The sequence below is a fragment of the Zonotrichia albicollis genome, chromosome Z (assembly GCF_047830755.1).
Source record: "Zonotrichia albicollis isolate bZonAlb1 chromosome Z, bZonAlb1.hap1, whole genome shotgun sequence".
Classification (NCBI taxonomy): Eukaryota; Metazoa; Chordata; class Aves; order Passeriformes; family Passerellidae; genus Zonotrichia; species Zonotrichia albicollis.
Window position 1 is genome coordinate 44,573,194 of NC_133860.1, and position 15,944 is coordinate 44,589,137.

Here is a 15,944-nt window from a genome sequence, read left to right on the forward strand (position 1 = left end):
AAGAAGAATGTAGGTGTTAGTGTAAAAACCACTAATTTTTCTCCCTGCTTTATGTATATGATTAGTAAAACTAGTCAGAGTGGAAACATGATAAACATATACATTTTTAAAATATCTCCATTGTATCTGCTTCACTGACTTGAAAACTGCTTTGGTTTTGTATTATATTTGGCATAATGTAACAACATTAATTTTCCAACGAATCCTGTTTTTATTGAGCAGTGTGGGCCAATCTCATTGGCTGGGTTCCCAGACATGAAGGGGAAGAGCCATTTGTTGTAACAGGCAGGGTTTTCTTTATTTTTACCTAAGTGATTTTTACCATAGCCCTGGCATACGGACCATTAAACTCTAGATTCTGATTAGTGTGTATCTTGCAAACAAACATTTCTGCTTAGGCACCCATTGCTGGTGGCTCTTCTTGCAGAAGACTCTTTGTATAAGGGTCCCCTTCTACACCTTATCTTGCCAGTGGGTATGGATTTGTACCAAGAGGAAAGAATGTGAACTGAGGATGCTGAAGAGTGCAACAATTTGTCCTGCCGTGCTAACAACCAGTGGTCTTTGTAAGCGGAGACAGGCACAGCAGCTTTTTCACTGTTGGCAAGCTGTGGACCACCACCCCAGCTACTCTCCTTACTCTCGCTGAGGAAAGGCAGCAAATAGCCAAATGGTGGCAGCATGATAAATTGCTTTAGTTGTTCACCCAGCGAGAGCAGAGTCCTGGGCACCAGAGGGAAAAAAATGGAAAAAAAAAAAAAAAAAAAGGAAAACCAAAAAACCCAAACCAAAAAACCAAACCAAAAAAAACCCCACAACAACAACATAAAACAAAACAAAAAACCAGACATGAAACAAACAAAAAAGGAGTTTGAGGAAAAGAGAAAAAAGCAGCATATTGAAACTCCATTGGAAGTCCTAAATGCCCATGGCATAGAAATATTTTTGGACCATGGAAGACAGAAGTACTTAAAATCTTAAGTTTGAATGAAAGATTCAGCTTGACTGAAATTACTTTTAGCAAAAGCCATCAGATCTCACTGATCTGGAGTAATGTTCCTGGTGCCAATACTATATCATCAGAGAAGTGTCTGAGAGCAGCTGTAAGGCCAGCTTTAAAATCTTGTAAATACCGAGCATTTCAAGGCAAGGTTTGGGTTCAGATATATGTCCAATAAGAAAACCTTTCCTTTTGTTGTGCTGCTGGCAGTTCGAGACCTGCAGGTAGTATAACCTGAAAACAGAAACTGTTAGAAACATAAATATAGATGTGGGGGGATAAAATAACCCAAAAATCTATATGCTGCCAGAAAGTATCAAGAAAATCCTCTGCTTCAAATACGAAACTTTGTCTGGGGGATTGTGTTTTAAGAGCCAAAAACTTCAGCTTCTCTGTAAGTTAAAGGAGGATTAAAATAAAGAATGAATAGAAGAGAACGGCACACATATACAAATGAAAGGGGGAAAAAAAAGGCACAGCCTATTTATGCCACCTACTGGATTTTTCTTGAAGTATCTTTTCCAAGTGTTTTAGTTGCGATGATGTCTGTCACTCCAGCAAATGCACTTGCATGGGAGACTACTGACACAAGTAAACCAGCAGCAATCCAGCTGATGACACATGAGTAAATGCATGTGCAGGCTGACAAGGCTGGAGGAGTAGAGAGGAGGGTAGCTCTACACTTGTTTACCCTGCTAAGCTGATGGCTCTAGGGCAGCCCAGACACCAGAGCTGCAGGCAAGCACTAGAGTTCAACACTGAGGAGCTTCCCAGCTCCTATCAGTGTCAGGGAATGTGCTGGCTAGGTTTCCCTCCTTTGCTTGACTCCCTCTGGCTGTCTTTGATATTTTGTTCAGAACGTCCAGAGTGTGTTTATGGACATGTTGATGTTTTCAGGCAATGCAGACTGCCAGTGTGCATGCTTCATCTTCTGTCCTTCACCACTCTTGCAGCTGAGGCTCTTTGGGGAATCCACAAGCAGCCCTGGGGATACAGTCTGTCAAATGATCTGTGAGAGTCAAAAATATCTCAAAAACTCGCTGATTTGACCCACTGACAGAAAAAAAAATTCACCACGAAACAAAAATTAAACAGAATCAGGTCTAGCAGATCTCTAAAATGAAATGCGCTCAACTGCACTGACTTCTGGGAAACTGAAGGTCTTCACTTTCCAGGCAACAGTGTTAGAATTAAACTGTTTTTAATTTGTCATCTCTCCACTGGCTTGCTGAGTCACCAAATGTGGTGATAGGATCAGGTCTTGCTCACATCTGACCATCAAAATTATAATCTTGTTAGCAAATAAAATATTTTTGCCAGGTTCAAGGGATCAGCCAAAGGCATGCAAAGGACAGATCATCACTAACAGATGACATTAGGGACTTTAAAGAAAAAGGTCCTTTAAAGGACAATTATCAGACATCTATTAAGACAAAAGAAAAAAAGAAAAGCAAAAATGTCTTTTGACTGTTATTTTTGTCATCAGCAATATTAATTACAGTTATTAATTACAGCAAAGGTGATGGCACACTGCAGTAATCTTAAGTCACTGACATCATCACTAGGCAGACTTGAACCAGAGATGCCCAGATATTAATTAAATTAATGACAAAATTTCCTGAAGACTTGCAGTGAAGTTATTATGATTTGTCTTAGTACTAATGGCAGTTTATGACCATCTCCTATTGCTTCATTACTCCACTGAGGACAAATCCAGCAGTGTGTTGTCAACCTCACCATGCACCCATTAAAAAAATTGGAGAAAAACATTGCACTCTAAACCATACTCAAAGTGTGACCTGAGCTAGCAAAAACTAAAGCAATTCATTTGTAAATATTTGATCATGTACTTGTATTCATCAGGCATCTAGATATTTTGGTGATATTCATCCAGAACACAAAATACCAGATAGGTACTAACAACATTAATATTTTGTTCTGTATGGTAGGTTCTGTAATATTATGGATAATACATAACTGTGCAGTTAGTCTGAAAGGCAGTAGTAGAAAATACTAATTATGTGAAAGAGTGATGAATGAATGCTCTTCTTGGAACTGTTGCACTTTTTTCATCCTGTACTTCATCTCTGAAGCTGGCTGGCCCACTTAGTTTCTAGCGAAAAGTCAGATATATAAGCACATGGTGACTGCTCTTATTTTTTTTTTTTGTCTGTTTTTGCCTGCTTTATGCACTGTCGTTCTCTTATCTTTTCTCCTTTTCCACCCCTGCTGTCATTTCTGATTTTCTTCTACCTCTGTTGGGTTTATTTTATTTTGCCTTTCTTGGTCTTTTGATTTAGCCTCCTTTCATCTACTTTTTAATCTGCATTTTCAATTGGCTTAAGATAATTTTTAGGGGAAAACATTTCTCTGTGTGTGCTCCACCATGCAATGTACTTCACAAACTGGATATTCAAGGCTTGCTCCTAGACAAAATTTAGGAAAGTCATCAATGCCTATATGACTTGAGAGGATCTCAACTGGTTTCATTCAGGGAGGAATTTTATATTTTGATATCCAAAGCTAAGTATGCTTACATTTTTCACCTCCTTAAATATTAGTGATATGTAGCACTACATGTAAAGGCAAATCCTAATTTTGTTTCTCTAAAGATCATGTTCATCTTCTTCTGTCTTGTGGGAAAATGTGTAGATACTGACATCAGAAATGTCAATCCCAGAAAAGTGATGCAAGGGAAAAAAATTTCAGCTTCTGTGAGCTGAATGATGGTCACACCAAGCCCACACAGCATGAGCTCAGCCTTCACTTGTGGACCATCTGACTGGCTGCGACTGGGGCTGAACAGGAGTGTTCGAATGAGGTTTCTCTCTGGAGGATGAAAAGTACCATAAATGTCTCCAGTGTTGTGCCATGAACAAACAAGTTCTTTAAATGTAATTTATTAAAAGCTAATGCAAAGCATCACGCAGCAAGGATCTGGGGCATTCTTCAGGTTAAGATAGGCACTCACTGTTTCCAGCATGGAAGCTCAGTCTGAGCAGAATTAGCTTGGAGTTAGCTGATCACAAAGAGAGAGATGCCTTTCTTGGCTTCTTCTAGCAGAAATAAATTTCTACCTACTGTAACTTACTGCCATCTGATATGCTGAGTCATGAAGCTGGGGTTATAGAAATCTTTATGCAATCTTTATAAATCAGCCTCACATAATCTCAGGTGCTTTCTGCTTCATCTCTGTTGAGTCACTCATTTGACAGTTGTCATTCATCTTAGATTGAGATGTAATTTAATAGTTTCATTTCAGCATGAAGATAGCGTCATCTAAAGTTGAGCCCAGAAAGATTTAAAGGTGTAACAGAGGAAATATTAATACTGTAAATAATATCTGTAGAGCTGCATGTGCTTATAAATCACATAGTGCCAAGTTGGAAGGGAGGCCTATGTAAAGAAGAAAAAACATCTTTGCTTGTCTTCCCCTGCAGAGTTCAGCCCCCCTGTCACCCACACCAGCTCGAGGTGATGGCTACCGAGTTATCACCGTGCTCTCACTCGCCCTTACACCTGCCGGTATCACCTGCCCACACAGATGTCTTTAGTGTGTCTTTACACACACTGCACGATGAGTGCGAGGTAACGCGGTAAGGGAGGCTGGAGTCCAGCAAGACGCCAGCAGCCCCACGACAGAGCAGCTGAGCTGCGGCAACTGGGGTGTTTTATTCGGGCGTCTCACCTCTCCTGGACCAGGCCATGTTGATCGCCTGCCCAAACCTGACCTGCCCATTCCAGGGGACCATTGGGCTTAAACATGGCCTCTCCGGATCGATTCCGCCTTGCTGTCGCAGACCTCGTCCAGCATCACCAGCACGGACACGGCCTGCGCTGGCCGCTGCGGGGCATGGAGAGCGGGCAGAGGCCGCAGGACAGCCGCGGAGCAGCCCTCGACCGGGGGCCTGGGCATCCTGTCGTGCGGGACCTGCGGGCAGGGCGATTGAGCCGAGCCCCGCAGAACCTCCGGCCGTCAGGCCGCCCCGGGCCCGCGCCCCGCATCCGACGGGGACCGGCCTGGACGGGGCCCGCCTTTCCCGCCGCAGGCCGGCCCGGTGGGGGAGGGAGGAGCGCGAAGGGAAGAGTGGCCGCTCTCTCGGGGTAGCGGTGATTTAGCGGCCACGGACCCCCCGCAGCAGGAGTGGGGGAGGCGCAGCAGGAGGGGCGACGCCTGCCTGGTGCTGCCCGCCAAAACGCGCGGGGTGGCGGGACGGGACGGGGCAGAAGCGCGCAGACTGCTCTCCCAGCTACCCCCCGCCTGCCGCGATGCCCAGTGACACCCCGGCCTTCAGCAAGCCCCCGGACGTCGCGGGCCCGGGGGACAAGGCGAATAGCTTCGGGAAGGCGGCGGCCCCCATGGCGGCCGCCCCGGCGGACAGGGGAGCCGCTGCAGCGGGGAAGAAGCGGCCGCGACTGCCCAAGTGTGCCCGCTGCCGCAACCACGGCTACTCCTCGCCGCTGAAGGGGCACAAACGCTTCTGCATGTGGCGGGACTGCCAGTGCAACAAGTGCAGCCTAATCGCCGAGCGGCAGCGCGTCATGGCAGCGCAGGTGAGCTGTGTCCGAGCGCGGTGTGCTCCGCGCCCGTGGTGGTCGGGCCCGTCGGGGCCGAGCGGCCGCGCCGGGATGCGGTGCGCTGCGAGACCGCAGCCGCGGGTAGCCTCGCCCCGGACGGGGGGCAGGAGTTACACCGCTGTTAGTGAAACTTGTTGCTGTATTTCTCGCAAGTTATTTAAATTTCGTTTTTGCATAAGAAATGGGAGATGCCCCAGAGGCGCGGAGGACTGCAGCCGGGGCGAGTGGCAGCGGTGAGCGGTCAGCTGCACCTGCCGGGCACGGCCGAGCGTCGCTGCCCCGGGCCGGGTACAGTCCGGCCCTATGGACAGCCCCCGGGGGGCTGTAGAACCTGCATGGAGCAGGACCTAAGTTACCGTCAGTAGCCGTTTTCCCGCTTGCTTTTAACTAGAAAATGAATAATCTAGCCAACAAATTGCTTATCGAGAATATTTTGTGCTGGCGGTGTAAACTGCGTTTCCTGATGCTGGTGGCTTCAGTTGAGCGCATTTCTAACTTTTTGGGGATTTTTTAACGGCGTTTTTCGAAATTTGGTGTGTAGCAGTTCTTCACATAGCTGTGTCGGTGGGTTATCTTTTATCTCAACGAGGGCTCAGTATTCTGAGGGCTAAGAAAACAAACGGTATCCAGTTCAGGGTGGGAATAACGCTTTCGTTGGGTCGTGTCGCTTCGGAGTCACCATTCTGGTCTATTAACCCGTGTGATCTTTATCTTGCAAACTTTACTAAGAGGGTTCCTGGGCGTGTATTGGAGCGGCTGTTGAGGGGCATTTTACGCCCTCCTTAGAGCAAACGATCGCCTGCCAGCACATAATTGCGAGTGAAGGTACGTGGTGGTGATACCACACCCACCCATCAGTTTGCAATTGCTGTCTGCTCAGAGCTTCATGATCCCGGATAAAATGTGTGTCGGGCTGACAGGTTTTAAAAACCTAAGCAGCTCTAGATTAAATCCTCGCTTTTTTTTTTTTTTTTTTTAAATTTTGTTATTCAGTGCATAAAACGTCCTCAGAACTCAATGGGAGTTCATTTAAACAATTCCTTCTTATTGGTAGTATGGCAGTCCAGAAATTGTTTTTATGCCCAAGTTACATGCACTTTCTCTGCCTGGTGTGAACCCTGGAAAAATAAATGTGAATGGCTTTGCTGTCTGCCTCGGGGAAGGGAGCACGAAGTGTCCCCGTGCAGAGTGTGCCCCTCGGCACAGAATCTTGGCTGCTCAGCTGCTTCTGACAGGCAAGCTCCGGTGATGGTTCTCCTGGGGGTATTCTCTTCCCTGCCTAGTATTTGAAAGTTAGCTTTGAAAGCCTCCCTAGCTAAACCTTATCTGTGTAGGAGTTACACATTGAAAGTCTGTCTTTCCCCCTTTAGATATATTTCTGCAGTAAGCCCCTTGATGCTGGTGGAATTTTACAGGTCAAGGTTACTGACTTGTGAAGTTGAAGTTACAGTGGTGTTTGCAAGTCTGCACCTTCTGTACGGGATGTTTCTTATTGCAAGGGCTAATACTAACTAACAGAATTATGAATCTGTATTAGAAAAAAGTGTGGCTGTTGAACATGAAAATATAGGGAAGGCCTGTCCCAGATACCCTGGAGAATTTCCAGCAAGAAATGCCCATGATCCCAGTCTGTAAACTGGAACAAATTTCTGAGATTCAAGTAAAGATGCAAATCAGTTACCTCACAAGTAGCAGCGTATGTAGCTGTAGCAGTGTCATACATACTTCCCAGAGAGATCTGGCATGGGTGTTAAATTGATCTGCTAGTTTGGATGAAACAGAAGGGACTGTCTGCAAGCAGTGAATATGGTTTATCTGCACGCATGTCCAGACTGTGTAGTGCCTATAGGCTTGGCCAGTGCCAGTTAGGCTTTGGAACTTTGTCAGTATTAGGAAAGAAATTGGAAGCTCCAGCTTCTCCAGACTTGCCCAGCACTCTTCAGTGTGTGTGATGCTGTCTGAGATGCCTGCAGGATGGTACCCTACATTTGCTGTCCTTCTTCTGTAAGGGTTCTCTCTGTACAGTGTACTGTATGCTGAAATTTCCTTGAAGGGCAAGACTTCCAGCAAAGAGCCAGATGGGAGCCTAGCAGGCCTGGATAGAGCAGCAGATTACAGGTGCAAGCCCTCATGAAAAGCTGCTTTATATTGATAAGAGACACAGCAGAACCCTGCAAGCAGACTAACCTCTTAACCCCAGCAGCTGTGTATCAGAAGAGAGGAGGGTAGTGAGTACACTTTCCAGAGTGCTTGTCCCAAGAGCAGCTGTGTTGCGGGAGTTTCGTCAGCTGCAACAAGTGTTAATCTGGCCTCAATGGAGGAAGATGTGTATGTCACCAGCATTTCACAGGTTTGTTCCTTTGTGCTTGTACACAAAATGGGGTTGGTTTTTGCTTTCATACTTCTCTGCCCATTGGCTGGATTGTGTGAAGGGCCTAGAGAGTAAGCCAAGTGAGCAATGGCTGAGAGAGCTGCCTTTGTCTAGCCTGAAGGAAAGGGGGCTCAGGAGGAACTTTCTGCAGCTGCCTGAAAGGAGGTTGTGGGTTGGCCTCTTCTTCCATGCAGCTAGTGCTGACAGGATGAGAGGAAATGGGCTCAAGCTGGGCCAGGGGAGGTTCAGGTTGATGTCAGAAGAACAGAAAGAATTGTCAAGTACTGAAACCAGGAACCATCCGTGGAGGAGTTCAAGAAACAACTGGACCTGGCATTTAGTGCTGTAGTTTAGTTGACGTGGTATTTGGTTGAAAACTGGACTCAGTGGGTCTTGGACGTCTTTTCCAGCCCTAGTGATTCTACGATCAGCACTACTCTACGGTACGAATAGTGAAAAACCATCTTTGAATCTCAGTCGTTCATTGCTGCCAGTATAAATTGTGCTCAAAATCACAGAGCACACCCTATGTCTTCTCTTTTGTTCCTAGGTTGCCCTAAGAAGACAGCAAGCTCAGGAAGAGGAGCTGGGAATCAGCCACCCGGTGCCCCTGCCCAGTGTCCCTGAGACGTTTGTTAAGAAGAACAGTGGTGGCAATTCTTGCCTCTCGCTGGAAAGCAGCAGCCCAATGCACTCGACAAGTACAGCCATGACAGCAGCTAGTACACCACCAGGTAAGGTGCTGGGAGACTGGTGCTCACGTCTGAGGGCCTTGGCCAACACTGCTGGTGCTCACGGTTCACGCCTGTCCCTCTTTGCAGTGACAGGGTTACAGTACAGTACAACACTGTACTTCTGGTACAGCTAGTGGGAGGGAAGGATCCACTATCAGTCTTTAATGTTTTATTTGGTTATTTTTACTTGAAAATCAAAATTTCTTTTACACAGACTGGTGCTGTAATAAAATTCGATAGGGTGTGTGATTGCAAGTAGAGAATTATGGGAAGATCTTCCAGCCTTACAAAACTCTTTGTGGTGGCACATTGGTTCTGTGTGGCATGCTGTGATGAACTATGAAAGAGTGATGTAGTCCTTCTCTTTTACTACAATTTAAATTGTAGTAAAATTGTATTGCATTTAACACTTGTAAAACAAAACCCAAAAAAACCCCAACAATACGAAACAGTATTTGTCTGTATATTCAGTGAAAGCATAGCTGAGCAAAGATGGGACTTGAATATGCTAGGCAAGTGAAGACTCTAGGCAAAATGTTTTCCTATGCAAATTGCTTTTTCCACTTTCTAACTATGCCTGACGGATACAGTGATTGAACATACAGAAGAAAGAAGAATGGAGCTGATGTAATTGACTTCTTGTGTATAGACAGAAAAAAAGCAAACAAATACACATAAAAGGAAAAGCAAGTTTCATTCATTTTTAATAATCTATGCATATGCCAGTAATACAGGTGAATATACTTGCCAGATAGAAAGGTGATTCTAAAGTGGGCGGTGCTTTGCACTAGTTAATAAAAGGACAGTGCATGTGTGAGTCTGTCAAGTGACGCTATTCTGTTTTGCAGGCCATTAAAAGTATGTCAGATGGATTTGTTGGATCTAGTGCAGACAGGCAGTTTCAGACCATTGTAGTGGAATTTTGTTGGGAAGCTTTTAAAAGAACTGCTTAATAAAGCAATAAATAGCTTTTTATTAGCTTTTTTTGTTTTCATTATGTTAGTGTCACCTTTGAATTGATGCAGTTACTCCTTTCATATTTGCATTACTGCATGCTTTGTCTATAGACGTAGAAAAAGCTGGCTAAAGATTAAAGTAGTATATTCAGTGATATATAGAGATTGTGTGTAACTCAGTAGAACAAGAAGATCCTTGCTTGTACAGGAAGGCTGAAGAATGTAATCATTTTATTGTTGACAAAACTGGCTTAAGCTTTGATCTTAATGTTTTTAAAATGTCAGTATTTAGTTTATTAATCCCATTTTAATAATTGCTAGTTAATTTAATTAAATTGTGGTCTTTTAATGGAAAGCGTTGACCAAACAGGCTTAAGGCAATTCACATGCTTGAAAAAGTACTTGAAAACATAAAAATGCCTAATTTTAAAGTATTTTGAATTGTTTTACTGCTCTTAGTTAGAGCAGTCATCTTTCTTACATCTTTCTGAATTTGAGCAATTTAAATACATTGTTTCTCAAGCATTTTACTAAATAACTAACTGTTATTATTTGTGTCCAAATAAATAACTGTTTGTGAGTGACAACATTTGAAATACACAGCCTCATCTCCAGAAAAAAGTCAGGAATCAAGACAGCGTCAACCTTTGGCCCAGTTTAGAAACTTCCAGTATAGATGGGACTACTCTGTGATGCAGAATGCCAGCTCCTGGTCCTATGCTCTGTGTGATCATTTCCCTGTTGTATTTGCAGTGTCAGTAGTGTTCAGGTGCCTCCCTATTATCACTGGTTGACAAACATAATTTTGAACAATTGTGAATAGTAAGCTTGTATTTGTTATTTCCCTTTGTTACATTTATTATGTTTGACAGAAACAAAATAGTATTCTTTTTTTTCTCTAAGTAGCTGCTGTCTTCAATTTGAAACTCTTTGACAAATAGAAGGGGTTTTATCTACTCATAAATACATACCATAGTGGGATCAGCAGTAATAGCATGCCTGATGTTTGGTGGTACTGAGATCCCTTTGAACTTGCAGTAGCCTAGCTGTCTGCAAAAACCCTACCATGCCTTCTTTACTCTTCCTTTCCTTTCTTGCTCACTGTATTGTGATTTCAGAAATTGGTGCCAGATCTTGCAGCTGTTGTGCAAGATGAGTTTAAAAAAAACCTAGTTGTTATAATGGAAAAATATCATAGCCGGGTTTAAAAAAGTGAGAAATTTTCTTTTAGAAAGAAAGCTCTTTTACAGTATTTATAGTATAGTGTTATGTGCTGTAAAAATGTCAGTTTCATTAAAGAAGCCTTATTTTAGTCAACTGATCATGTGGAAGCTTCTTTTCACTGTGAGAGTGCTTGAGGATTGAAACAGGTTATCCAGTGAGGTTCTGGAGTCTCCGTGTTTGGGGAGGCTCAGAGCTTGGCTGGATGGTATATAAGCAACATGATCCAACTAGCAAGCTGGTTCTGGTTTGAATAGTTTGAGCCAGCTGGTCTCCAAAGATCCTTTCCAAACTAGACTGTTCTGTGAAGCTCTGAAATTTCTACTTGCTTGCCCTGACATTAAGTCAGCATACTTAAATTTGAAGTTCAGTCAGCCTCAATACTCACAAGCGCTTGCAAGCCTGTGAAAGAAATCGTAACTCTTTTGACCTAGTAATACTCAATGGTGGATTTTTTTAAACAAAGAGTTAGAATTGTGGGGATTGACAAATGGTGGAGGGGATTGATAGTTCAGGTGGCAGCAGCCTCAACAAGGCTGGCAGTAAGAAGGCAGCATTAGCTGCTTTGCCTGCCTGTGGCAGGACTAACATAGTGGCTGCATGCCCTCAGAGATCTTGGTGGGTCTGCGGTGGTTATCTGTCCATCCTTCTGCTCTTCCCTTTTCCCTTGGTTTCCTCACTACTTTCTGAGGATGATTTTCTCCCGCTACAGCCATGGCTGCTTCTTTACTAGTTTTGGTAAAGCAGCAGGACTGGCTGCCTCCTGGTCCTGCCAACCCCCTTCCATTGCTTCCTGGTGCTTTCCCCTGGCTTCTCCCACAGTCAACAAATCTCTCTTAAAAAGCAAGGAGTACAGTTAAACATGACCTGTCTTTAATGGATTGTAACAGCCAACAAAGAAGTTTTGTGTCCTTCACCTGTGAATAAGTAATCCATCATGATCATCATAATCTGGTTTTCTCCAGTTCATTGTAGTTAAGATGAGAGAAAAAGAATTACATTTGCATGTGTCTCTTGTAAGACTTTGTGAACTTCTTAGCCTTTTTGGATTGACATGATTTCCACAGCACAAGTTAGATGTTGTCTTGGGAAGCAGTTGCTGAAAGTGGTCTGCCTGTATAGTAGTTTGCTTAGTTACTAAATCTCTTTCAAGCTGGACTTTGTAAATATTACAGGAGCTTTGAACAATCTTCCCTTGATTTAGGATGAAATTTATCCCGCATAGGCTTTTTAAATCCTGGACTGATACAAGTATGCATTGAACAATGCCTTCCACAGTGGGGTGGCCATGGCTTTGTAATTTTCAATTCCTATCAAAATAATATGTTTCGCTCAGAGTTATGTAAGAAGGAGTTGGTTGTGAAACAAGAAGGGGTGAGCATTTCAGCTTCTCTCAGCTTTGGGTTCACTGTACTTGGGGAAACGGTAGAGGAGTTCTGAGCATCTCATTATAAAAGGACATAGATAAATCTGAAAGGATGGATGGAGGGAAGGGTGACAAAAATGATGTATTGCTTGTAGAAAAGGAGACTAAGGGTGGATATAAACAGTCAATAAATATTTGAGAGGTAATAATATGGAGGAGGGGGAGGGATTATTTACAGTGCTTGAGACAGCATAACAAGGAGCAACGGCTTGAAACTAAAAAAGGCAAAATTAAATTAGACACTGGACACTTTTTTTCCTAACGAGTAGTGCAATTAGCAACGGAGTGACCTGCATAAGGACAAGGGGGTAAGTGAAGCGTAATCAGGAGAGGTGTTTAAGAGTGTGTTAGATTATGATCTCTGGTGATTAATATGGGGGTAAACTCTGATCAATGCGCAGGTTAAAGTAGATGACGGAAATCTCCTACAGCTTTGTCATCTCTTATATGATTCATTGCCTCTAGCCATTCCTTGACTGTGTTAAATAAATCATAATGTTACAGGGTTCTGCATCCCTGATTAGATGTTTCCAGTCAATTCTCCAGTTCTCTTGCAAAGCTTGCAGTTTTCCTGCTCCTCTTTTCAAGCAGTATTCGTTACTGCAGCTTTGCATGCGCGCATGCGTGGAGGTGCCTCTGTTTTAACTGAGCTAAGTTTGAAGTGCTGTACATATCCATTCAGTGAGGCACTGACTCTTGTCAAAAGGCTGGTATTTCTGTTGTATCGGTGGAACAAGGTAGAACTAGCAGCAGTTCTCAAAGTGTCTGAATTAAGAAGTTTTTATTTTCCTTTCAGACTTTCAGTCCTGTGTGATGCTTCACTGGAAGTGTAAAAACAAATAGAATTATAAACATATTTGGAAAATCCTCACAGAAGATTGCTTTTCTTTTTCTGTGCAAGTGGTATTCTGAACGTTGCCTAGGGCTGTCTTCACCACAGGCAGGGGCTGGGGAGAGGTTTCGGCATGTGCCAGGGAAGCAAGAGTGCCAGGGAGCAGTCATGACCTACCCCTACTCTCTTACTTTGAGAGAGAAAGGCTGCTCAGCCCTGAGATGGAGGCAAAGCACAGGAAGCTCAGCAGTTACTTCTATCCCTTCACATTTCAGAAGAGATTTTTTCCCCTGAAGGATTTTCAAACCTTTCTGGTTTTTAGGTTTGGGGTTTTTTTTTCATTTTCAAAAATACTTCACCATAGGGCTTTCTGTGCTTTCAGCATCCTGCTGTCCAAGTTTTTTCTTACCTCATGATGATTAAAGACATATATCTATGGTTAGGGCAAGATAGCTGCTGAGCAGTGTTTGCTGTGTACTGGACAGATTTTGCCGTGTAGTGTCCTAGCACCAGATTTTCTTCCCACCTAAGGTGACAGGGCTGGTCAGCACATCCCATTGTTCTTTTTGCCTTGGAAGCTCTTCCTCTGTAACACTGGCATTTGCATATGTGCATTCAGATTTAGAGAGTTATCTGTGCTAGATTGTGCTTTCCATTTGTTATTATGAACACTGAGATAAGGAATGGAGCAGAAGCAGAAAATGTACTAGGAATTTCTAACAATTTACTATCCATGGGCACATTATTCACTATCTGCAGCTAACCTCTTGTTCCTTTCTGTGTCCTTGAAACAGTTATTATATCTTCTCTGAATGTGTGGGGTTCTTTGTTTTAAAGAAAAGATATAAGTGAGGAGTGAAGGAGTACTGCACGCTTCCCTAACTGAGCACTGATTTGATTTCTTGCTTCTCCTTTTGTTTCACATGCTTTCTTGTACCTTGAAGACTGCTTTCATTTGCTTAATTTATCAAATAACTTCCTATTTCAGCCTGTTCAACCATTTTCCATTTACAGTAGATTTGTCACTTAATAACATGAGAAGCATAATGCAGTTTTGAAGGTTTCTTTTGTAGGAATGCTTTTTCATATGCTTCTTCTCATTCCTCTGTTTTATTGAACTTTACTAAACTTTCTTCTGAATTTGAGTACCTGCTAGTATTAATCAGGATTGTGAACAGCTCCTTTACTTAAATAACAGTGTTCATGCACATCTGTCCTATGTTTCCTTGAAGAGCTTGCAGTTAGTTAAGTACTGAGTCTGACTTCCTTTGCAGTGAGATTAGATGTCTGATGTTTTGTTTTTTAATTCCTGTCTCCAGTCTTTATTTGTACTATTTTATTGCGTACAGGATAAGCCACTATTTGGTTATTTGGATGTCTGTAGTAATGAACACAACTGCACCTCAGCAGATGGTAAACCACTGTACTTCCTGTTACTGTGCATTTCTGTCACTTATGCATGAACACCATTCATTAGTGATCAGTATGCATTTGCATTGAAGCCAATTTTGTGAGTGCAAACGTTGTTGCACCCATGCAACACTGGCAGTCATGCACAAAAGTTACGCACATCTGTGTGATTCTTGTTCTCTCGGTCAGGACTGCTGGATGTCTGCAGTGTTTTTTCACTACTCCCACTTTTAGCTTTTGCATCACATATTACATAGAGTTAAAAAGCCCTCCTATTATTTCCAGTTGGTCTGTTGTAGAAACTTTTGGGTTTCTGTCATGATAATAGCTTATAACCAAGCATGGGCTCCAGCTAATTCCAACCATCGTCCTACTCCCTTTATTATTTTTAGTGTGAGGCATAGTGATTTTAACCTAGTCATATTTCCTCCAAGGTCTCCTATCTCAGACACTTGTGAAGCTTTCCCTCCCTTCTAATGTTTTCTTTGATCTCTCATTAATGACTTAAATCCCTTTAGATTTAATCCACACCAAGTTTCTTTCTCCTCCTCTGAATTTGCTTCTTTGCCCCTGCAGGTGTCTGGGCTGTTTTCCATCATTGTCCATAAATCTGTTTTTCTTCTCTAACTTCCTAAAATTTTTTATTTCTTTCTCTGTTTTTGTTTTTAATTGTGGCTTTACTTTTGTCTCCATTGCTCATTTCAGTAGCATGTTAAATTTGGTAGCATGAACACAAAGAGTTAACTGTTTGTAAATTTTCTTCTCAAATCGGATATCTCAGGGTGAATAATAACCTGTGTACATAGATATGCAGATGCAGTAGTCATACTCCCAGCTTTTATACTGAGGATTGAAAATGGTCCTTGTTTCTCATGCCCTTAATTTTCTGAAGCACTGATTTTATTGGTCCTGATCCCACTAGCTGTCACACATGCTAATAACTTCAGATGTGTAAATAATGGTGTTGTTTCAGTTCAGTGTGGACAAACATATGCTGGAGCATTAAAATAATGCCTACCACCTTCACAGAGTCGAAGCCATATTCAAAGATTTTGAATGTGTTGTCTTTACCAAAGCCATTCATATTTTTTTCCACTTGAGATTTGAATATGATCACTATAGCTGTGTTATAATGACCAAAAGTGCAAGAAAAGAAAGACCAAGCATTACCCCTCAGCTCACATAAAAAGATCGATTACTCCGCTATAGTGAGTGACAGAGACACTGAAAGTTGAATTTGCTGCCACAGATATCTTATTGAAGACCCAGAGCTTAAATTAATTGTGGAAATAAAATATTATTTTCCGTAGGTTTTATTTCTACTGCTGTATTAGGAGGATTGTTAAGTTGCATGCTAAATGTTTGCAGCAGATCATTTTTATTAAGTGTACACTAAATGTGAACAAAATGTTCCCT

At 42.7% G+C, this 15,944-nt stretch overlaps 1 protein-coding gene across 1 annotated transcript in view; it reads left to right on the top strand.

Annotated features, from left to right (window-relative positions):
- The first annotated feature begins 5,104 nt into the window (after positions 1-5,104).
- The window catches only part of DMRT1 (doublesex and mab-3 related transcription factor 1), a 57,132-nt gene continuing 46,292 nt past the window's right edge, over positions 5,105-15,944 (top strand). The window contains exons 1-2 of the mRNA XM_074533334.1: positions 5,105-5,554; positions 8,500-8,683. Of these exons, the coding sequence (XP_074389435.1) occupies positions 5,270-5,554; positions 8,500-8,683 (469 nt within the window). The 5' untranslated portion in view covers positions 5,105-5,269. The remainder of the gene's footprint in view (positions 5,555-8,499; positions 8,684-15,944) is intronic.